This window comes from Ammospiza caudacuta, chromosome 21 (genome assembly GCF_027887145.1).
Source record: "Ammospiza caudacuta isolate bAmmCau1 chromosome 21, bAmmCau1.pri, whole genome shotgun sequence".
In the NCBI taxonomy this organism is placed as follows: domain Eukaryota; kingdom Metazoa; phylum Chordata; class Aves; order Passeriformes; family Passerellidae; genus Ammospiza; species Ammospiza caudacuta.
In genome coordinates this window covers 2,238,740-2,260,885 of record NC_080613.1, presented here as the reverse complement: position 1 = coordinate 2,260,885, position 22,146 = coordinate 2,238,740, and the positions used below count along the sequence as shown (strand labels likewise).

General features: G+C 47.8%; 1 protein-coding gene across 2 annotated transcripts in view; it reads left to right on the top strand.

Moving 5' to 3' along the window:
* Positions 1-2,624: 2,624 nt before the first annotated feature.
* The window catches only part of CAMSAP1 (calmodulin regulated spectrin associated protein 1), a 32,971-nt gene continuing 13,449 nt past the window's right edge, over positions 2,625-22,146 (top strand). Inside the window, exons 1-6 of one of the 2 annotated variants that reach the window (XM_058818089.1) lie at positions 2,625-2,802; positions 11,221-11,383; positions 19,635-19,897; positions 20,084-20,245; positions 20,882-20,962; positions 21,908-21,940. In XM_058818089.1, coding sequence (XP_058674072.1) covers positions 2,734-2,802; positions 11,221-11,383; positions 19,635-19,897; positions 20,084-20,245; positions 20,882-20,962; positions 21,908-21,940 — 771 coding nt within the window. In that variant the 5' untranslated portion in view covers positions 2,625-2,733. Of the gene's footprint in view, positions 2,803-10,439; positions 10,562-11,220; positions 11,384-19,634; positions 19,898-20,083; positions 20,246-20,881; positions 20,963-21,907; positions 21,941-22,146 lie in introns of those variants that run through there. The other variant, XM_058818090.1, reaches the window with a different exon arrangement.

Genomic DNA, 22,146 nt, shown 5'->3' with positions numbered 1-22,146 from the left:
AGTGTCACCAGGAATCTGGGCACTGCTGGGGCTGGGGGAGGGACTCCAGTAACTCGAGCTGTGCTGGACCAGACCACGCTGGACTGAAATAAACCTGGAGAGGTGACCAGCTCTGTGAGCCAGGGCTGTGATTCACATGCCTGGCAGAGAAGCTGGTGCCCAAATAAAAGGGCTGAGTTCAGAGCTGTGATGCCAGGGGGTCACTGCTGGCTCCAGCAGCGCATCCAGCTGTGGGCTGCAGGTGTGATGCAAACCCCTCGTGCTGGGGTCCTGCACCAACCCTGCACCCCAGGGTGCAGCACTGCAGCTTCCCCAGTGCCACAGAGAGAGTCCCAGCTCTCCAACAGGTTTTGTTACCCATCCATCAGCAGTTGCATAAGGAGCTCTCCCACTCTGGGAAGCAGTGTGGAGCAGGAGCTGGTTCAGCTCTGGGTGCAGGATGTGAGTGGTGGCTCTGGAGGCCTCACCCCTAATCCTGGTGAGGGCTGCTGGAGCCTTTGGGGCTGTGCAGGTGTGTGGCTGCTGCTGCACCCCAAGACTGAATTATTCATGGCAGACTTGCTGTGCTTATGCATCATGTGGTTTCTTGGTTCTTATGAGCTGTAGCTTGGGCATAAACCACATTTATGTAGCTGTGAACCTCTTTTTGCCCTCTGAGGAAGGGCTGCTCCTCAGGGAATCTGTGCCCGGGAGTCCTGAAGCCACAGCAGCTCCCACACACCCCAGGTTTGGTTGAATTATTTATTGAGCTCCTCCTCGATGTGGCTGTGCAGGTCAACCCCCGGGCTGTGCTGACCCTGCTGCTTCAGCCATGCACAACCTCAGCCCCTTCCTGCTGTGCAAGGGCTGGAGAGGAGTTTTGAACAACTCTCTGGATTTCTTGGCTGGGATGAGACTTTTTGCTCTGTCCCCATGGTCTTAGTGGGGTTGAGGAGCTGCTGGACCCCCAGAAGCCCCACATAGCTCCTCCATGAAGTGTGCAAGAGAGGGGAATAGTTCAGACCTTCAAAATCATCCTTCAGAGCACACCAGGTGGCTGTTGCCATGCTGTTGGATCTGTGTTGCAGCATCCCTGTTCCATCTGTGTTTCCCCCTAACAGGAGCTGGTTGCCAGGGTGCCTGGGATGAATCACGGGGTGCTCTCTGCCTGTACCCCCCTACTCCTGGCGTCCTCACAGACAGGCACTTAACTCCCCTGCTCCCACACACTGGGAACACTCACCAAAAAAAGAAAAAATGCACAGTTCCCCCTGAAATCTGTGCTTTAGCCTCCAGTGAACCTTCCCCATCCCTCTTTCCCCTTTCCTGTCAGCGACAAGCAGCACCCACTCCTGCCAGCCCCTTTTTTTCCCCCTGCAGCAGCCCTGGGCCTGGTGCAGCCCAATCCATAGGAGGTTTGAGGTGTTTCCATCCAGGCCAGGTGTCTGGCAGCAGGACAGAGCCCTGCCTGTTGGAGCTCTGGTGCTGCAGCTCTGGCAGCCTCAGTTTCCCTGGTGCCATCACTTCCCGGGCCGAGCAGTCCCTCAGATTCCCATGGGTTACCCTGGGCTGTATTTGTAGTTTGCTGGGCTAAAAATAAAATCCCCAAGTGTTGGGTTCCCTGATCCCAGCCTCATGAAAGGAGGGATGCCCAGGAGCCCCCAGGAGGGGTCTGGTGGGGAGTGTTGCCTGGGGCTGTGATGCCTTGGGGGCTGCTCCCATGGAGGGTTGATAAAAGTTTATTTTTTTGGAGATGATGTAGCTGCTGCATCACTGGCTGCTCTTGCTCAGCACAGAGCCTCGTGCAGGACTCTCATCCCACTAAAAATACTTCCTCTGCCTCATCAGGCTCAGTGTAACAGAGCCTGTGAGTGGAGGGATGGAGCCATCAGTGCTCCTGGCTGTGGCTACCAGATGGCACGTGAGGAAACCCCACATGGCCCAGCTCTGAGAAAATGTGCTGCCAGATCCCCCTGAAGAACCTCTGTATGTGCAGCATTGTTTGTGCTGGTGCTGAGCCCCCAGTGTGTGTGCCCAGCAAACATTCCTGCCTGCTCCTGACTGGTTTCCAGGCTTTGGTCCCTTTTCAGCTGCCACCATGCCGGACACAAGTGCTGGGCACGGCAGGGCAGCGTTCCAGAGGGAGGATGTGCAGGAGAAACGGGCCTGAACGTGAGGGGCTCAGTGCATCCCCTCTGAGGAGAGACCTTCACCCATTCCTGGTGCCAAGGGAAGCCAAAGTAAGTAATTTCTCAACTGTTTTCTTAATCTGGGGCATTGTGAGCAGAACTGAGGTCCAAGGGCAGTATGGGGGAGCAGGATCTCATCTGTCCCTCTGGCTCTGTCCCAGTCCCACCACGCCACCAGCACTGGGCACCTTTCAGAGCCGACGTTCTCCAGCATCTTCCCCCTCCTGACTCCGTGGCTCTCCTGCAAAAAAAAAACCAAAAAAGCCAAGATCCCGGTGTGGTACTGCCTTGCGGGGCTGCATCTGAACGCTTTCCCTGCACAAAACCTCGCAGCTTTAACCAAAAGCAAAGCGGGAATTTCTGCTGCCGGCATCGCCCCGCAGCCCCCGGCCCCCTCCTCCGCATGCCTGATGTCACTCGGCAGGAGCGTGAGTCAGCCGCAGTTGCCGTGGAGATGCCGGCGATGCCGGGGAGCGCAGCGCTGCCCCGCTGCCCCCAGCCCTGCCCGGGGAGCGCCGGGCACCGAGCCCCCCGGCGCTGAGCCCGGGCCGTGCCATGGGCTCCCATGCCACGGGGAGCTGCCCCGGGACCCCCGCGACCCCCGAGGCTGCGAGGATGGCGGCGGCGGGCGGCGGTGAGTGAGTGAGTGATGCTGCCGGGGATTCACCCGTGAGGGGCTGCTCCCGGGGGGCTTTGGGCGGTTCGGGGTCTCGGAGCTGCCGTGTGTCCGCCCGGCAGGACAGACAGCGGCACCAGTGCCCCAGCCCCGCGGACAGGGGCGTCCTTTGCAGCACCCCCTTCTCCACGTGCTCCTGGGGGTCTCATCACCCCGGTTCCAAGGCCAGCTGAGGGGTACGGGCTGCTCTCAGCCAGTTCTGAACCCCAGAGGGAATGGAGCCTGAGGCAGGGGGTGCTGGGCTGGCAGCAGCCTTGGCACGCGTGGGGAGCGGGCTGGGATGGCACAGCACGGGGCACCAGGGCTGGGATGGCACAGCATGATGGCACCAGCGCTGGGAAGGCACAGCATGGGGCACCAGGGCTGGGATGGCACAGCATGGGGCACCAGGGCTGGGAAGGCACAGCATGGGGCACCAGGGCTGGGATGGCACAGCGTGATGGCACCAGGGCCGTACAGCCCCACCCGTGTGGGCAGCACCCGCAGCCGGAGGCCCAAGTGGGCGGCTCTGTGGCTGGGGACAGAGGGGCCAGCCCTGTCACAGCAGGATGGGGCCATCACGAGCCGTGTTGTGTCCATCCCCAGGTACTGCTCATGGTGTTGTGGTCACTCTCCTTGCTCAGACCTATCCTGGTGTGGGGCTGTGTTCCTCCCACATCTCTGCCAACCTCTAAGGCCATTGGAAAGCGTTGTGGGGGGAATCTGGGGATGGGCACCCCAGGGCATGCAGGACCCCCTGTGTGCCCAGGTCTGCAGCAGGGATGGACACACCGTGTGCCCCTGGGCTTTGCCATCCCTGCCAGGGGTGTGGGGACCAGGCTGGCCACTGCCCACCCCTCTCCTGGATCCTGATCTGAGCTCCATCAGCCAGAGCTCACTGCCAGGGGATCAGAGGCTCTGGCATGGTTTGCTTTCCTGCTCGGTGTCTCAATTTTACAGTCGTCAAGTTCATGCTGTAAATAAGACCTGGATGAGCAGGATGGAGATGTTTCAATCCCTCTGACTAATTTGTACATTCCCATATTTGTCTGGCTGCAGATTTAAGAGTGTTGGAGCATGTGCAAGCTGGCTGGGGCCCAAGCGGGTGAGGAGGGCAGTGTTTGCCTTGGCACCTCCCTGCAGGCAGGGCAGGAGGGAACAGGGCTGCCAGGTGAAGCCTTTGGCTGTGGCACAGAGCTGGCAGCAAGGGAAACTGGAAGCTGCATCCCACCAGAAAACCAGGAGCTAAAAATACTGAACGGGAATGAGGCAAAATGCAGTGGGAAGCCACTGCCCACCCCCGCCAGACCTGCTGTGGGGGAATTAGAGGAGCTTTCATTTGCTTTTGAGGCTGTTTTTGCTGGACTGAAGCACATCACCCAGAGCGAATTTCTGTGCTGGCCCCAGGTTTATATTTGTGGAGGAACAAGCCTTGAAATCCAGAAATGGCAGCCCTGTCCTCAAAATACCCTCTGTATTGCAGGACCATAGCTCAAATCTGCCACAGGGAATGGGAAGTGCTGGGTCAGGTACATCCCTCCCGTGGCTGGGATGGATTTTCCAGGTCCTGGCAGGCAGTGTTTGCCTCTGTGCATCCCCTGGGGGACCTGGAACAAGGCAGCCCTGGATTTGTTCCCTCCCTCTGTGCAATGGATGTAGAACATTTTGGTAAAATCACCATGTTGTAACCTTTTTGGAAAGGGTTGGCTGAGTTGGCTGTGGATTCCCAAAGGTAATGCTTAGCAGGGGATCAGGATGTTGTTTTTGAGGATAACCACGTGCCAGCTCATGGCAAGAGGAGGGCTCTGTGCCATGCTGATGGATGCCAGGCTATTCCTGTGCCAGGGATTTGTACTGCTCCACAATCCCAATGGCATTTATTGGGATGGTGATGCTGAGTATGTTCCATTTTGCTCTGGGCTCTTGCACCTTGCACAGCCAGGAGCAGGGGAAAGATGTTGTATATTGTAATACAATTATTTTTTCCTTTTTTTTTTTTTTTTCTCCTGTCTTTCACTTATTCATTAATTTCCTGTAATGTTTAAGTGGTGAAAAAGTTAGTGATAAGTCATTCTGTCTTTGCATAGTTGTACAGTTGTGGTAAATATAGTTTTACTCAAAATGTCCTTAGGAAAAAAATGCATTTTAGAAAGGAATCATCTGGGGAAAAAAATCAACAGTCCCCATTGAAACTGATTTGTTTGAGCACTACCCAAATGTAGTTGCTAAAAGTGGTTTAATGAATATAAAGATACATAGAAAGATAGAAAAATCTCATTTGCTCATTAATTAGATCATAACAACACTCAGAACCCTTTCAGCACTCACCCAGCTCGTCCCTGGGGTCTCTCTGCTTGGGGTTGCCTGAGGAATGACAAGGCATGGTGGGATGAGACTCCCAGGAGAACCTGCTGGGCTTGAGTGCTATTGACCCATTATCCTCCTAAACATAGTCCAGGGACTTTAAAAATAAATAATCTCATGGATAAAAATATCTCACAGATGAAACCCCCTCCTGTTATTGATGCGGGCACTCAGAACCCACCAGCAGCGCTTCTAGAGCTGTAATTGCTGGAGGTAACCCGAGGCCTGGGGATGGAGCATCCCAGAGCTGGGGAAGGAAGCTCTGGCTCCCAGCAAGGAAGGCAGGCAGGGTGAGCTGTCACCCCTCCCTCTGCCAGCTCTTCCCCCTGGCAATAACAGAGTCATTAATTAATGTTTGCACAGCACTTTGAAGATAAGTGCTGAACACAAGTATTCTTTTATATGTGATGGGGCTTGTCCCTGGCTGGGGGAAGCCCCTCTGTGTGAGGAGCAGAGCTGCCTGTGCTCCCTGCCCATCCCATTTCTGGGGTTTGATACACATCAAACACTCCAAGCAGCGGAAAAAGAAATGAATCTGAATAACTTGTTGCACTCATCAGCATAACAGCTGAGTTGCATATACATCACCTTTGGAATAACACGAAAGCATGAATGAAATAGAGCCCTACTACCTGCACTTCATTTGTTTTCTTTATTTACATGAAAAATGCTGCTCGTTGCCTGTGGTTCCCTGGTGCACAAGGCCTTGCCACTGCATATTCCTGCCGAGCCACAGGAGTGGAGATAAGGAGCTGCTGACAGCGGCGCTGTGCCTCAGAAACGTTCCCGTGCTGCTGGGAATGGCACTGAAGTGACGCTGCCATTACCAGGAATAATGTCCTGCTCTCTGCTCCCCGAGGCTGCCTCCCTGATGGGCTGTCACAGGAAACTACTTTGTACAAGGGAGGAAAAGACACGTGGAGCTGTCAGAGCAGCGAGAGCATGAGGAGGCTGCCAGCCCTCCCACTCCCCCTCGTGTGATGGGACCCAGGCTCCTGTCAGTCAGGAGATGTTTCAAATGTCTTCTTGACCACATCTCCTTTTCTTTCTGGAATTTCTAGTAAGATGTAACTTTTGTTTTGATCTCTGTGGTATGTTTAGGATACCAAATCTTATGGGCAGAGAGGAGACAGACCCCAGGCCGTGCCAGCGCTGGCCCCACGCTGTGACCTCGGGCTGTGCCCAGGCTCTAAGTCAATCCTGGCTGGGGATATTAAGTGCTCAGCACCGGGGCAAACGAGGCCCTGCAGAACTAAGCACAGGCAAGCAGCTACAGCAGGGTTCAAAATTAGTCCAGGCTGAAAATAGGGCCCTGAGGAGAGAGCTGCAAGCAGCCAGGGCTGTGAGTGAGCATGAGCTGCTCGCTGCTCTGCTGGGGCCATCCCCAGCTCTCATGGCTGTCTTGGAAATTTTGCAAGGATAAAAGATAGAAATGTTCATTCATCTGAGTGTTTTCTCTCCCTGCTCTGCAGAGCACAGGCAGCAGATGTTGGGCAAGACTGAAGGCAAAAAATCTCTTCCCAGAGAGAGCCACATGCCTTTATTGGCTGCTGAGGACAAGCTGTGGCTGCCCATCCTTGGAAATGTTCCAGGTCAGGTTGGATGGGGCGTGGAGAAACCTGGGATAGTGGAAGGTGTCCCTCCCACTGCAGGGGTTTGGAACAAAATGATCTTTTAAGGTCCTTTCCAACCCAAACCATTCTTCTTCTACATAACCAGGACCTATCTTCAGCCTGTAAGTCCCAGGCCACAGCACATTTATATTTTTACACAAGATACATTTTTTTACAGCATTAATTTAGATCTGTCCTTGGGGACATCAGGTATTCTGGGAACTGATATTCTCATTCTATTTGTAGTCTCTCAATACTGATAATTGAAACGAGGTGGAAGAAACCAAAATCCCAGGCTTTTATCCAGAAAACAAGCACAAGGGTCCAGCTTTGCTACCTGCAGTGAGTGTCATATTCATGAGTGAATATGGTGATTTCTCAAAGGCATTGCCTGCCAGTAATTAACCTCAGAGCTCTGCTGGAAGACAAGCTGTGTCAGTTCACGTGTATACCCACTCAGAGCGTGAGGAATCCAGGAGACTAATAGGAAAATTATTTCATGTACAAAAGCAATGTATTACCATCTTCCAGAAGAAAAGCCTTGGAGCACAGAAAGGAACAAGCAGCACGCAAATTACAGATGAATTTGCTGCTGCTGAATATGGGAGAGTCATTTATTTTCTCATGGAAAAGGCAAACACACTCAGCAATGCACTGGTGACCCTCCCACTTTAAATGCAGGCTTTTTATCTCCAGGACAAGTTTGAGGACGCTGGTGTGGGATGATGCCGAGTTCTTGACAAACCACTTCATCATCACCCAGAAAGTTTCCCAAAACATCAGTTTTGGCTTCCACTTAAGGACATGCAAATGGCCTCAATAGCAGAGTTTGAGGGAATTACCACAGAGGAAGAAGTGGCAGCACATTCCACACAGACTGGAAGAGGTGCAGAGAGGAGAAAAAGGGGCAGAGCAAGAGGGAATTCCAAGGCCAGGATCCTCTGGGCAGCCGAGGCCTGGGAAAGGAGAGCGCTCCCCTTTGTACTTTTTCCGTTTTTTTATTCCAAGAGTTTCAGGAGTTGCGGTGATACTGGCTTGGTTTTGTGAGGGTTTTCTGTCACCTTCCTAGAGCATATTTTTGCTCCTGGTAAGTTTAACAATTGGATCCATTCTCTACCTCAAGGAAAAATATGTCAGAGGAAGATGCAGGTCAGTTTTCTACTGCTTACACCTTCACCCTCGACAGAGGTCACCTGCTCCAGGAATCCAAGGGCTGTTCTGTTCCTATTGCCCAATCCACCAGGAAAATGAAAACATTCTTCTCAAATATAAGGGGATTTGGATTCGGCCTTAATGCTTAATCTAAAAACAAGAGCAGCTTGTTCTGATGATAACCCCACAAATCGAGAGCCTGTAACCACTGTGTTGAAAACCAAACCCTTTGAACAGAGATTATTAAACAACCAGCAGGTTGTTTGCAAAGACAATTTAATTGCACACAATCCTGCAATATGGAAGAGTGATGGAGGCTGGAATAACCTTTGGACACCAGATTGTATTTCCTGGTGACACAAACAAAGAATGCCCTCCCCTTGCACTTTGAGAAGACACAGGGAAATAAACGTTAAATCTTAAAACAGACCCAAATGAATCTTTAATGATTCTGAAATATTCATATAATCTACCAGTTACATGCAGCAGGAAAATAATTTATGAGAATCATAACAAAATTAGGTAGAATAAGGTCAGTCTGCTATTGTGTTGTGCAGCTAAACTTATAATCATGGTTTCAGTAGATGGATATGAAGATAATTCATCTGGCCAGCACAGGCATTAAAGGCTCGAAGCTCAATCATGCTTCACTTTTCAGACGAGCCCTAAAAGTCTCTTGTCAAGTGAGCTAATCTGCAGGATCCGGTTTTGATCACGAGCCTGGTACACAGTGGTGGCCAAAACTGCACAGAGCTTTGGGCACCACAAGATAAGCAGGATCTAAAGCTGTCAGAGAGCATCCAAGGGAGGCCATGGGGATGGCTGTGTGTCTGTGCGGGGACACGGCTGCAATCAGTGATGCTGTGGGTAACTTCCAGCTCAGGATATTCCATGATTCTACTCTAGGACTTGATCCTGTGGGTTCTTTCCAGCTCAGGATATTCCATAATTCTATTCTAGGACTCTGTGACCCCTGCTTGCCGTATGGACTGCAGGACAGTGGGAGATGGGGCTGAGAGACAAGAGTGTGTCTAACAGCAAAAAAACCCCACATCTTGAACGTGTCACACATTTCTTGTGGCTGTTACAGATCGCGACATAAAGCAGGGAAAGAAATTCTCTGTTTGCCAAGAAACATAAGATGTGTAAATCAGGTTTTGGCCTGAAAAACTGTCTGATATCCTTTGATGGTGAGCAGGGAGTAACTCAGCAAATCTTGAAGGATATTATTTGTAATACTATGAAGAAAAGTATTGCTGGTACTTTTTGATACAAATCCAATGTTTTATTGAGCTGTACTGACAGTAGAGAGAAATTTCAACCCTTCCTGCGCTTAATAAAATTACTGCTTTGGTACAGAGGAATCTATCAGGCACCTAAAGGTTCCCAGAGCTGGTGGTTTTAGGGGGGAGGCAATTCCTTTGGCATTTCTGTGCTTCCCTGCATCCAAAGGGGAGGTTGGGATGTGACTCCGTAGGGTGAGGATGGGGATGGGGGCTCAGCAACCCCAGTTCCACCTCCTACCCAGGAGCTGATTCCCAAACCCCTGCATTTCCCCCGGGCTGTGGGCTGGGAGGACCAGGACCTGCCTGACAGGTCACAGGAGTGGGACACAGCTCAAGTCACTCTCATTCCCCCCATTTTTAACCAAAGACGTTCTTTCTCCATCATAACTCCCACAGGCTGGACTCCGTTTCTCCCACAGCAGCCCTGGTCACCACCTGCCCGTCAAGATGGGGTAGAGGGCAGAGCTGTGAGGGCAGAGAGACCGTGATGGTTGTGGGTGCGTGAGGTGGGGCGGCTCCATGAGGATCGTGGGTGTGCCAGAGGTGTGTGTCCCTGAGGGGCCGTGGCTCCGTGAGGGGCCGTGTGTCCGTGAGGCTTCGGCGATCTGTAACGGGCCGCGGTTCCGTGAGGGTTCGGGGATCTGTAACGGGCTGTGTGTCCGTGAGGGTTCGGGGATCTGTAACGGGCCGTGTGTCCGTGAGGGTTCGGGGATCTGTAACGGGCCGTGTGTCCGTGAGGGTTCGGGGATCTGTAACGGGCCGTGTGTCCGTGAGGGTTCGGGGATCTGTAACGGGCCGTGGTTCCGTGAGGGGCCGCGCGGGCGGCGGGGCCGTGAGGGGCGGGTCCGCGCTCCCTGCGCGCGCGGGCCGGGCGCGGTCTCCATGGCAACGGTTGCCAGGCGCGCGCGCGCGGGCGGCCGGGCACCCCTCGCGCGCGCGCACGCGCAGGCGCTCCCGCTTCCCCTCCCCGCTCCCTCCCGCCTCTCCCTTTTCCCGCCGAGCGCGCGCGCGCGCGCCCCGGGCCGGGCGAGGCGGGAGCGGCGGGAGCGGCGGGCGGGGAGGGAGGGGGGGGGTCGGAGAGAGGGCGCGGGCGCGCGCGCGGGGCGGAAGGCGGGCGCATGCGCGCGCGCGCGCGCGGCCCCGAGCGCTGTGGCAGCCGCGGCCCCTCGGCGGCGGCGGCGGCGGCGGCTGCTCCGTCCGTGCCTCTCTCACCGGCACCGGGCGCCGGGCCCGCCGAGCCTCCCCACCCCCGCCCCGCCGGGGCTCCGGGCACCGCCGTGCCCCCTCCTCGCGCCGGGGATGAGGCGGCGGTAGCGCGGCAAGGTGAGGCGGCGGGGCCTGCAGGCCGCGGCGGGCGGGGGGGAGCGGCGGCGGCGGCGGGGGCTCGGCGGGGGCCTGCGCGGAGCCGGCGCCGGGTGGGCTGCGCCCCCTCCCCGCCTCCCCCGCCCTCGCCGCCGCCGCCGCCTCCTCCTCCGCCCGGGTGGGGCGGGGATGCGGGGAGGGGGCGCCGCCGGCCCCCGGCGCTGCTCGGCCCGGCCATGGGCGTGCGGGCGCGGAGCCTCTGCTGCTTCTCGGGGGCGCGGCGGGGGAAGGAGCCGCAGGTGCTGCCCCGGCCCTGCCCCGGCCCCGGCCCCGGCGCGGCCCCGCGGGCGGGGAGGGGGCGGCGGTACCTGCCCGCATTGTTCGGAGAGCCCCATCCTCCCTTTATCCCAGCGGCAGGTGACGGGGCTGCGCCTTGCTCCGCTGCCTCGGCCCGGGGCTCGCCGAGCCAGGCCCTGCCCTTGACAATAAGGGATGCTCGCCCCGGGCTCCGATGCCTTTTGATTTCCGAGCGGCTTTGGAATCGCTACATCAGCCCTGCCGATGGAAATCCCGAAGGATGCCGGGCCTGTTGTGTGCAGCCTGGCCAGCCCCTCTCCTGTGTGCCTTTAGAATGGATCGTCGGCTCGTGTAAAAGTCTCTGCCTTTTGTTTTTGTTTTAGATGGTGGATGTTGATGTTTGTGCGGGTGGAGATAGTACCAGAAGAAAAATGGATGCTCTGACAGATAGTGCAGTTGAGATTGTCCCTTTGGAGCTCTATGATTCAGCCAGAGCAAAAATAGCTGCTAATCTACAATGGATCTGTGCTAAAGCCTACGGAATAGGTAAGATCACCTCCGTCAAGAAGTCATTCTTGATTTTGTTCTTGCTTTTTCTGTCTCCCCTGCTGTTTGAGGAGTAATTAAATTTGGCTTTGTTTTAAATATCAATAATATGGCAGCCTGTTCTCCTGTCATACTGTATCTTTGCTGATACCTTAAACAGGAATAACGGGACTGTGTGAGATGCCCTGAATCAGCAAAGCTAATGGTGAATGCTCCCAGATGGTGCTTGGCAAGAACTGCCTGCCTCAAAATGTTTAAATCCTTGCTTTAGCTAAGCAGACTTTGTTCCACAGGGCTTTATGTCACTGCTTGCAGGCCCCAGGTCCCTCCAGGCTTTAGGTTCTTCCTTGTCTGGTCGTCTTGGCCAACAGATGCTGGGACCTTGACACCCTTTGTATGCTCAGTTAGAAGTTCTTTTATATCACATTATGATTTTACATTCAAAATGTTCTAAAAAACAATCCATTTATGTTTAGCAACGTTCTTCTTTTGTGGAAAGAAATGTTGAATGAGCAGGTGTAGTTGGGGCACTGTGACATTAAAGAGCAGGTTGTAGGGGATAGAGGAGCTCTTCCTTCCCTCACATTGCCATAAACTTTTACTGTCAAACGTGGAAAAATAAATATTCTTGGAGTATATTTGTACAGTGCTTTCTGGCGGCTGTTGAAATATGCTCTTTTGTTTTGAACTAGATCTGTCTCGCTGTACAAGATGCATCTGGAGTTTAAGTAGCTTCATTGTGAAGAAATGGGATGCAATACTCAGAACAAAAGATATAATAAAAACGTGTATAGAGTCTTGTTTTGGAAAATGAGGTGGCCCTGTTAATCTAAGTCTAATTCTCCAAACTCATAATATGCTTAATGGATTAGCACTGGCTTACTTGGTGACAAGGCTGAAGAAAAGTGGTCCGTTCCTGCCATTAAATATTAATCCGTGCTGGAATATTTTTTATCAATTATTTTTCTTCTTAAACATTTCCAGCCCTGTCAGTGGCTTCCTCATCTTGGTGATTGTGGGCAAAAAAAAATAAATAATGGGGTTTACAAGCAACAAGAGGCAAAAAAACCCCACGGATCAGATGATGTCTGAAAATGTGGGAATTTGGGAGGGTGTCAGTGGAGCACTGATAACTCAAAGGGACAGAACAGCCCTTCCTGCTGTAAATATTTCTCACTTACTGGAATTGTTTGTAACATTTCCTGAAACTTTTTAGCCATCCCTGATAAAACAGCTGTTCCAGACCTGGGGATGCACTATTTATGTTGTGACTTTGTGTCGAAGGAGAGCTGATCCTGAATGGGCAGGGGCTGGCACGGATCCTACGCTGCAGAGAGAGCTCGGTGGCCTCGTGCTGCTGGGTGGTGTCTGCTCCAGCACTCAGGGATCTGTCTGAACCTCTTGGACCAGTTAATTGCTTAATGGCAAGTCTGTTTATGCTCCTGACAACACAGGTTGTAAAAGTATTTGGCTTTCCTGTGACTAAAAGCCAAAAAGAATCGGCTTTTCCCATGGCAGAGCTGGGATCTCTGGCTGCAGCAGCCTCTGCCAGTTATTCTCCTTGCAGTTAGGCTTCTTCACATTACAAAGAACAACATTTAAATGCCACAAACAATAGGAAAAAGTCATTTTTTCCCCATTGGTGTCTGTGTGTGTCTTAGCAGGACTGTGGCCCGTGGAAATGTAGTTTGATTTTTGAAATGGCTCCTGCAAGTCTCTGTCACATGTTAGCCATTACTGCTACAATAGCATTGCACAATCCCTAGAAATTTATAAGCCTCTTTAATTCATAGAGAGATGGGTTTAAGAAGGTTTCCTGTGTGATTATAATTTTGAATAATACTTGAATTTAACACATTACTTGTCATCTCTCAGGGTTGTGTTTTAGTTTTAAGATATTGGCTGTTGTTCAGTGAGTCTTGGGCAGCTACAATCAGTTGTGATTTTATTATTTAAAATCTCACTATGCAGATTAAAGGGCTTGAGGACTTTTTATTATTTTAGACTTGTTTCTGATTATTTTGGTAAAAAAAAGCTTATCTGTTTGTAACATTTAAACACTTCTGTTCTGAAGTAAATCTTACCAGGTTTCCATAACGGCCTTCAAGTGAATGAATATTTTTCTGAAATGTTAGATTTGGATTTGATTTGTGAATTGACATAATTTTGTGCCCTAATCCTTCAAATTCTGGCGCATTTCATTTTCATCTGAGCTCAGGTAAGGCTGAGCTCATGGTGAAGAGTGGAAAGGGTCAAGACCAGGAATTTGATGCTGGTGTAGACTGTTACTGAAAGTCATTCATCACTGCAGGTTCTACCTGCAACTGTATTTCCTCTTTGCTCCTAAGGGATATTTGAATTCTCAGCTTCTAAACTGGTATTTAAATAAGAAAATTCTTCATTCATCCTTTGTTTTTTTTCCTCAAGGACAAATCACTGGGAGCATGCATGACAAACACTTTGAAGTCCTAGTTTGGGCTTTGTTTTATTTGCTAATACAAGATGATGCATCCTCCTTATTTTTTTTTTTTCACCTTCTGGCCATGAAAAGAGAATTTTGGTAGCCAAACAACGGAGCAGCTACACAAACACTGCCAGAATTCTACACAAACTCTTCTTGCACAGGAGCTGGGCTGGATGGTTTGTTCCTGGAAACCTGCAGCTCCTGGCTGGCACAGATGGGCTCCAGAGGGAGGTCCTGCAACTGCTTGTCTGGGTTCCAGAAGGCAGAGGGGAAGGAAGGGTTGAAGGAAGGGTTTTCTCCACTCACTGTCATCCATCTCCCCAAATAAATCTGGGAGTACTGACACAGATCATCTCACCCTGGGCACATCTGGAAACCTTCTGTAGCCTGGAAAGGTTCTGAGTCCCTTTGGCTGAGACAGTGGTTTGAGAAAATGGAGTTTAATTAGACCAGAATTAGCTTTTTTTCATCCTCAAACTTTGATGAGAGCCCAACAGCCACTTCAGGGAATTGGAACTCCTGATGTTTACAGGGTTGAGGAGCAAAGCTGCCACTGAGAGTGGGGAACTGTATCTGACAGAGGGTGAGTGTGGGAGGGCTGGGGAGCCTTGGCAAGCCCTCCATGGGGAGATCACTTTTCCACAGTGTTGGAATGATCCAGATTGCCAGGCAGGAATGAGGCCTCACAGCAGTGGGAAGGGGACATGGCCCTTCAGCCCCCCTGGAGCAGCAGCAGTTGGAAAGAACAAACTCAGGGTGGTTTCATTTGGTACCACTTGGGAAAATGGACAATGACAATGAAAAATCCTGATTTCTCAGCAGATTTAATGTGGCACTAATTTATGTGTGGAAATTATGTTTTCCATCATCATGGCTGTAATATTAAAATTTAGGTATTGAAGGATATGGAATTGTCTCAGTGTTCCAATCTTTCCATAGCAGATATTGTTGGTTCTGTAAAACAATGTGCAAAATTGGGATTTTTCAAAAGGGACCTGATGGGTTTTACTTATTTATCAGGGCTGGGAGCTTTACATAGTTTCCAGACTTAATGCTGACAGTAGCCTGAAACCTTTGGCATGGTGCAGGCAGGAGAGCCAAGGACTAATGGAATGCATTGGAGGGGAAATGCAGGTTTGGTTTTTTTGGTCTTTCAGTACTTTGAATTTGCTTGCTAAACAAGGTTTTGCAGTGCTGTAATAGCTCCCCACAGTTACCAGCTGGTAGAGGCAGTGTGAGGATGTTTCCTGGGTTAAATTCCCTAAATCCCTGCATTCCCTGCTTGTCTTTTGTCAGGCTCATAGTAAAAATCCTTTTAAGAGAGCTGTTGTGTTTAGCAAATATTAACAGTTAAACATTTGTTTCTTGAATTGCTCCTGTTTGATAAACACTGAGTGTTATTGTTGAAGTTTACAGGGGTGAAGGATCCCATAATTATTATTTTGTTTCTTCTGCTTTATCCAGGATTGTGGCTTTATCCTTGATCAAAAGATATGGTAATAAGTGCAGTCACTCTCCCAGCAGTTTGCAAAGCCTTTAGCTTGGGGTTTTCCTGCCTGTTGTATGTAAATCTTCATGTGTCCTGTTCCAGATCACTTACAGGCTTTAAAATTCAGTGCTGTAATGAGAACCAACACAAAATATTTATATTCTGGTGGTCTTAGTGCTGAGAAGGTGGAGTTAGTGCTCAGCCTGGCCATTCAGCAGTACTGAATAATTCTGGGAACAGATACTGATACTGATGAAATCCTCCTCAGAATGTGAATAAGCTCCGTGCTGTTTACCAGGACAGCTTGGCTCCCTTTCCAGGTGAAACCAGTTCTTCATGCTTCTGCAGGTAGAATAACATCTGGGCTGGATCCACCTCTCAGTTCAAGGGATAAGTCAAATTTGTTCAGATTACTGTATTTTTGTTTATCAAGTCAGAATCTGGTGCTTGTCTTTGAACAGGTTTTTGTAAGGGAGATGATAAAGAAATGCTCCCTCCCCTGAAGCAAGGGGAGTCTGGCAATAATTGTGTCTCTGACAGTTGTTGTAAGTTAAGTTATTTTTGTAATCCTCTCAAGGATTTTTTTGTACTTGAAGATTTATACTCAGAGCTGACAGTTTTTGAGATACTAGAACTCATTGATACCATGGAACTGACCAAAACAATGGCTGAATGAAAAATTTCTATTGGAGGCTTTTTATAAGCAAAATATAAGGAAATGATTTAATTTAATCTCCTTTAGTATGATTTGTTAAACTGCTGAAGCAGAAACTTTTCTAGCTACAGCTTAGATGTTAATTTCTCAGGAGTTAATTTTTTGTGTTGATTTTCTCCAAAATCCAAGGCATAAATGTGTAAAAACTCAATTTTTAAAGAACAGAACTTTTCTAACCTCCAAGTTCAGTTATAGGTCATGGAAAGAAGGTGCTGGAAAAGATGCTGATAGAAACTGGGGCTTGGAAAGCCTGGGACATTTTCTTCCAAAAGAGCATTGGTACATTCTGTAGTGACACAAGCACAAAGCCTGTGACACCTTTGGTTTTTCTGGTCCATAAAAAGTGAGGAGGAAAGGCACCCATGATATCAGGGGCTGCTTTGTGGCCATGGTGTGTGATTTAATTAGCACTGGTAAATCTGATGGGGTGTAGCTGTTCTGAAAGTGACAGGGGATTCCTGGGATTCCTGGCAGTGTGGGAATTTTGTCATTTTTAACGGGTTGGAGAAGGAGCAGCCCTGGGTGCTGCAGGTAAGGATAATTAACAGGTGTGAAAGGTAAGATCAGTGTCTCTAGTTGCACTTTCAGATGCAGATTTCAAATATTGAAGACACCTCTCAATTAAAGCTCTTTTTTTGTCTGTTCTGTGTTACCCCTTTTGAGAGAGCTGCATTGAGTACAGGACATCAATTCTTTTTGGAAGTTTCCCAACTCAGAACTGTACACTTACTTAGCATCCTGTTTTCATTACAAGTTTTCCTGCCATTTATTTCTCTTTTATTTGTGCCTGTCACTGTCCAGCCTGAAATAAATTTGAAATAGTAAAGTTAGTATTGTAACTCTTAGGCTTTGATGTGGTTTTTATATCTTATTTTTTTTGTGGATCATTAGTCAGGACATAAATCAGCTACAGGACTGTTCCTATGTGTGACAGGCAGAAGTGTTCTATGTACTAATGTGAAAAATAAACCTGGGCAAGTGTTTATAGTGAAATAAGTTGCAATTATGGGAGGATTAATGTTGATGAATAACTTCCTGGGATAGTAGGAAGTGAAATTATTAATCCTGGTACTAAAAGTTCTTCCCACCCAGCCCTACCCTTAATCCTGGTCAATCCAAATCCATTCAGTCCTTAAGCAGTTATATGGAGATCAGAAACATGAAATTAGAGGAGTCTTCAGTATAAAAGAAAAAGATTCCAGGTTTGTTGACTGGGCAGGTTGAATGACACAATATAAATTGGGATTTTTTTTCTTGTTTTTTGTTTGTGTGTTCTGGGTTGTTTGTTTGGGTTTGTGGTTTTTTTAACATATTGATTTCTGTGACATGGAATCTCCTCACTAAGAACTAGATCCATTTAGTGCTAGAAAAGGCTTTTAAAAATCATTGAAATGGAGCTGCTTTAATCAGAAATTGATGTGGGAGCTCTGCCTGCCCCTGTCAGGGGGCTCAGCTTGCATGGCCTCTCCTGTGTTAGTAATGTGTGTGAGGACCCCAATGCTCTGGATTGCTGCCCTGCTGGGCGTGTCAGTGCTGCAGAGAATCCTTTTTCCTTGCTGTGTTACAGTCTATAAATTAATCCCAGTCTCTCTACCTTGTGGAGAAGGGAAAATCCCCAGGAAAATCCAGACTGAGGGGCAGGAGGGATTTCAGGGCTCTTTGTCCACAGTTCCAGCCCCGTTCCAGGCAGTCACCTCAGTTCCTGAGCTGGTGGAGAGCAGGTGTGGGAACAAAACCCCTCATCCAATGCTTCAGATTGCAGACTTTTTAGAATTTGCTTTTTTGTGTGTGTTGTTTTTAAAAAAGCCTTTAAATTTTGGAGTGGTGCTCATGCTCTGCCAGAGATGTACAACCTCATGGATATTTTATGAGCTTGTATTATTTCCTTTCACAAATAATTCTAGTACAAAGCAACGTGTCTTTGGTTGTTAAAGGTGTAGCTGCTTGTGATGAACTAAAATGTTGAATTATATGAGCTGCTTTGCATTTGGATTTTTGCATCTTTCCTCACTCTTTAGAAATGGAAGCTCAAGTTCTCTATCTGGAAATGGGAATGGCCATTAACTGGAATGAGCTTTCAACAGCCTTTGATTTTAGGTCAGGTTGACTAATGTTAAGAAGATTAAAAATATTTGATTTTATTATGTGTTTCACTAAAAATGGACAGCCATGTTAACAAATGCTACTTAGGTGGTGCCAGTGGGTTTTATTTTGTCTCTTCCAACCACCTTCAGTGGAAAGTCACGTTCAGTGTCAGAAAAAGGAAAAATAATTATCTTAATTTTTAAAAATTTCAGAAAGCTTTTTAAACTTTCTTCCCATTTTAAAAAAGGACCAGCTCTGTCTGACTGACAGGAGCTGTTAGACAACACTGGTTTGCTGCATATTTTTATCTAAGTGAGATGTGGTTCATGTAATAACACTCTGTCTCCATCCCTCTTCATGAACACCAAGTGCTCTGCAGTATTAATTATTGTGTGCCTTATTTTGCAGCTCAATGTATGGGTAGGAGTTTCTTGGAATGGGAAAATTTAATTATTCTGGAAATGAGCTGAATGAAAAGTAAATATGCTGCCAAATTAATAATTCTTTTAAGTATAGATGTATATATTTAAAATGAACTGTTTAAGTGACTTTGGGGAAAGATATTCAGAGTGACTGGATAGCATCAAATAGAATTTTATGTTTGAAATTTAGGAAATGTCAGGCTTCTATTAAGACAATACACTTGAGGCTAGAAAACATTTTTCTTGGAGCTGCAGACTCTCATTATTCCTGCTCAGTTGTTATAAAGATCAATAGCTTCCAGGCTGATTACCCAACATGAGGAGAAGGATTTATTTTGGGATATAGAGCAAGGGATGGATTTGGGATGTCTTGGACATATTTAGAGTGATTGGAATATTGGTTGTTGTTAGTGCCTTTCTCTCCTGCCAGCTCTGAGCTGTGCTGGGAGTAGTAAAAATGTGTTTATGGCTGGTGGTGTGCAAGGGTGAGGCTCTCTGTGTTGCTAATTTTAGCTTCTTCTGAATTACTACACTCAGGGTCTAGGATCAATTTGATAAAATCCTCATACAACTTGTGGAAATTGGGCCAAGGCAGAAAAAGATCCGTTTTAGACTTGGTTTAAAGTTCCTGCTTATTCTGAATGGAGTGGTTTTGCTTCCTAGGCTTGAATTATTTAAAAGCTGGAAGCTGCAAGAGTTTGATTAATTCTCTTGACAAAAAATAGATAATTAGCTGGTTGTTTTGTGAAATGTTCAAGGTTTTAGTCAGATATTTTGGTCTTTTCCTTCTGAATTGCCAAAATTCATTAAAAAATTGGTGCCTTGGTTTAGGGACCCTGTTGGTGGTGTAGCCTTGCAGCTCTCCAGTCGCTGTGCACGGATGCTTTGGGATTTTGCTGTGAAGATACCCATTTGAACCTTGTCCATCTGACACCCATTTGAACCTTATCCATCTGACACCCATTTTAACCTGTGATCTAACACGAAAATCCCAAACAAAATGTGAATCCCACTCCCACGTGGGAGTGCCCACTCCTGGTGACAAGCCCGTGTCACTGCTCTCTCTGCCCTTGCAGACAACGTCCCGGAGGAGCTGAAGGACCCGTTCTACATCGACCAGTACGAGCAGGAGCACATCAAGCCCCCGGTGATCAAGCTGCTGCTCTCCAGCGAGCTCTACTGCCGCGTGTGCAGCCTCATCCTCAAGGGGGACCAGGTGGCAGCTCTGCAGGGACACCAGTCCGTGATCCAGGCGCTGTCTCGCAAGGGGATTTACGTCATGGAGAGCGATGATACACCTGTGGCTGAGTCTGATCTGGGCTCTGCACCAATCAAAATGGTTCGCTTAATTAAATCCACCTAATCATCGTCTTTTTATTTAACGCTAGTTAAGAGCTCTTCACTCCATTTACTATTTTAATTTCTGGGTCGTTAACCTTAGCAATGTTTTGGTTTAAATACAGTTAGAACATACCATTTTTAAAAGGGATTTTATTTTCCAATCCTCTCTGTTTTCCTCTTTCAGAGTTCTCATATGGCAATGATTGATGCCCTTATGATGGCCTACACTGTAGAAATGATCAGCATTGAGAAGGTGGTTGCCAGTGTCAAGCGTTTCTCTACATTCAGTGCCTCAAAAGAACTGCCCTATGATTTAGAGGATGCCATGGTTTTTTGGATTAACAAGGTAAAATTTACTTTGGGAAAAGCCTGCCTGTCTTTTCTTGTCACCTTTCAGATTTTTAAAATGGATTCTGGTGTGTGTCTTCCTTTCTTACTTGTGCATTTCTACCATTCCTTGTACTTTAGCAAGTATCTACTTTCTAGCATCCCTTCTACTTGTTTTTCTTAGGGAAGGATAAAGCTGGTAAATTTAAAAATAAAGAAGATAATCAGGAGCTAACTTACAAAAACTTTGAAAAATAGATTCTTTATTCTCAGAGAAGTTGCTATGAGGTGTTTTTTTGGTTGGTGGGTTTTTTTTTAGGTGAAGCCTTGTTTTATGCTAAATAAGAGGATGGACTTAACTCTGACTTGATGGAACATTTAACAGAAGTGCTGGAATTTTTCCAAGGGCAGCAGTTAAGTTACTCTAATTCTTTTGAGTGACAAGAGTCACATTCCAAAGGGAATGTGTCCTTGCAAACCCAGGATTGTGATTTCAGCTCTTTCTGACTTAGATTTGGTCTAGAAAACTGCTGTGCCATGCTTTTCTATGAACTTTTTATGTTTGTAGCATGAATTTACTATTAAAGTAACAGAAGCAAGGAGGACACTTGTGGAAACATATTCAGTTGTATTTTAATTCATTTTTCTCTTTTAGGTGAACCTTAAAATGAGAGAGATAACAGAGAAAGAGATTAAATTAAAACAACAACTAATGGAAAGTCCAGGGCATCAAAAGGTAGAACAAATTTGTCTTCGGTTGTGATATTGTGTGTTGATGATGAATGGATTTAAATATCAGTATTTTCTTTGTCAGGGAGGTATGAGGGCTCCAATCCTCAAAAGTGAGATTTTCTGCATGCACTTTGTTTTGTCTCTGTCATCAGTGCCCTTCCCTGCCTTGAAGCCCACTGGTATCTCCTGACTTTCCTTTAAGTTTCAGTAGGATGAAAACAACTTGTTTCAACTAAAATAACCTGTATCAACTGTCTGTGGGTAAATATGACTCAGCTTTCACAGCACAAAATATATGTTATATATTTTGAAAGCTCTTGGGGCATGTTCTTTTTGCATGTTCTTTTTCCAGTGTGTATTTAGGGACTTATTCAGGTTCTGTCCAGGAAGGATACTCTTGGCATTCAAATGTTATATGTGTGTGTTTGTAGTTTTTTCCAGCTTTTTCCCTTGAAATTATATTAGAATGCACTAATATTGCAAACTATAGCACACTTTCATTTCTGGAGAATGTCAAATAGGTCTTTCTCCAACATAATATCTATCTGAACTCCCAATCTGTGATGTCATAAAACCTTAAATTACAAATAACATATTCTTCCCTCAAATTGGCATTACTAGGCAAAGGGCTCAAAGTGTGACCTATGAACAAGGCACACTTTAATTTTCATGTTAGTGGTGAAGGTTTTTTATGTGTCTTTTATGGAAAATAATATCCTTCATCAAAAAAGAGCTGCTTAATTTACAAGCTGATCTGTAGTCTAAGGTTATTTGACCCTATTGGCTATTGGGTCTTATTTGGTATCTTTAAATCTAAATTTCTAGGCTGCAAGGCCTCTGAAATATGAAAGTGTTTGTTGCTGAAGTGCATTTAAGTATTACTGCTTTTAACTTGCATTGCTGATGTTCCTTTCCTATTCCTACGTTCCTTTCCTTGCTTCCTGAGCAGTCTCCTTCCAAATGGTATTGGAAATTAGTACCTGTAAGTGAACTACTTTTACACCAGTTGTCATCCACAAAACCATGGCTTTTTAAACTTCTCAGAGTGTTTGCTTCCATTGCAATGCTTCTCAGCTGCTCTCTGAAAAACACCTGTGTGAGCTTTGGGGTCATCAGGCTTTGTTTCCATGCCGTGCTTTTTGCATACTGTACAGCACACAGCATACTCCCTTTGCAGCACCTCCAAAT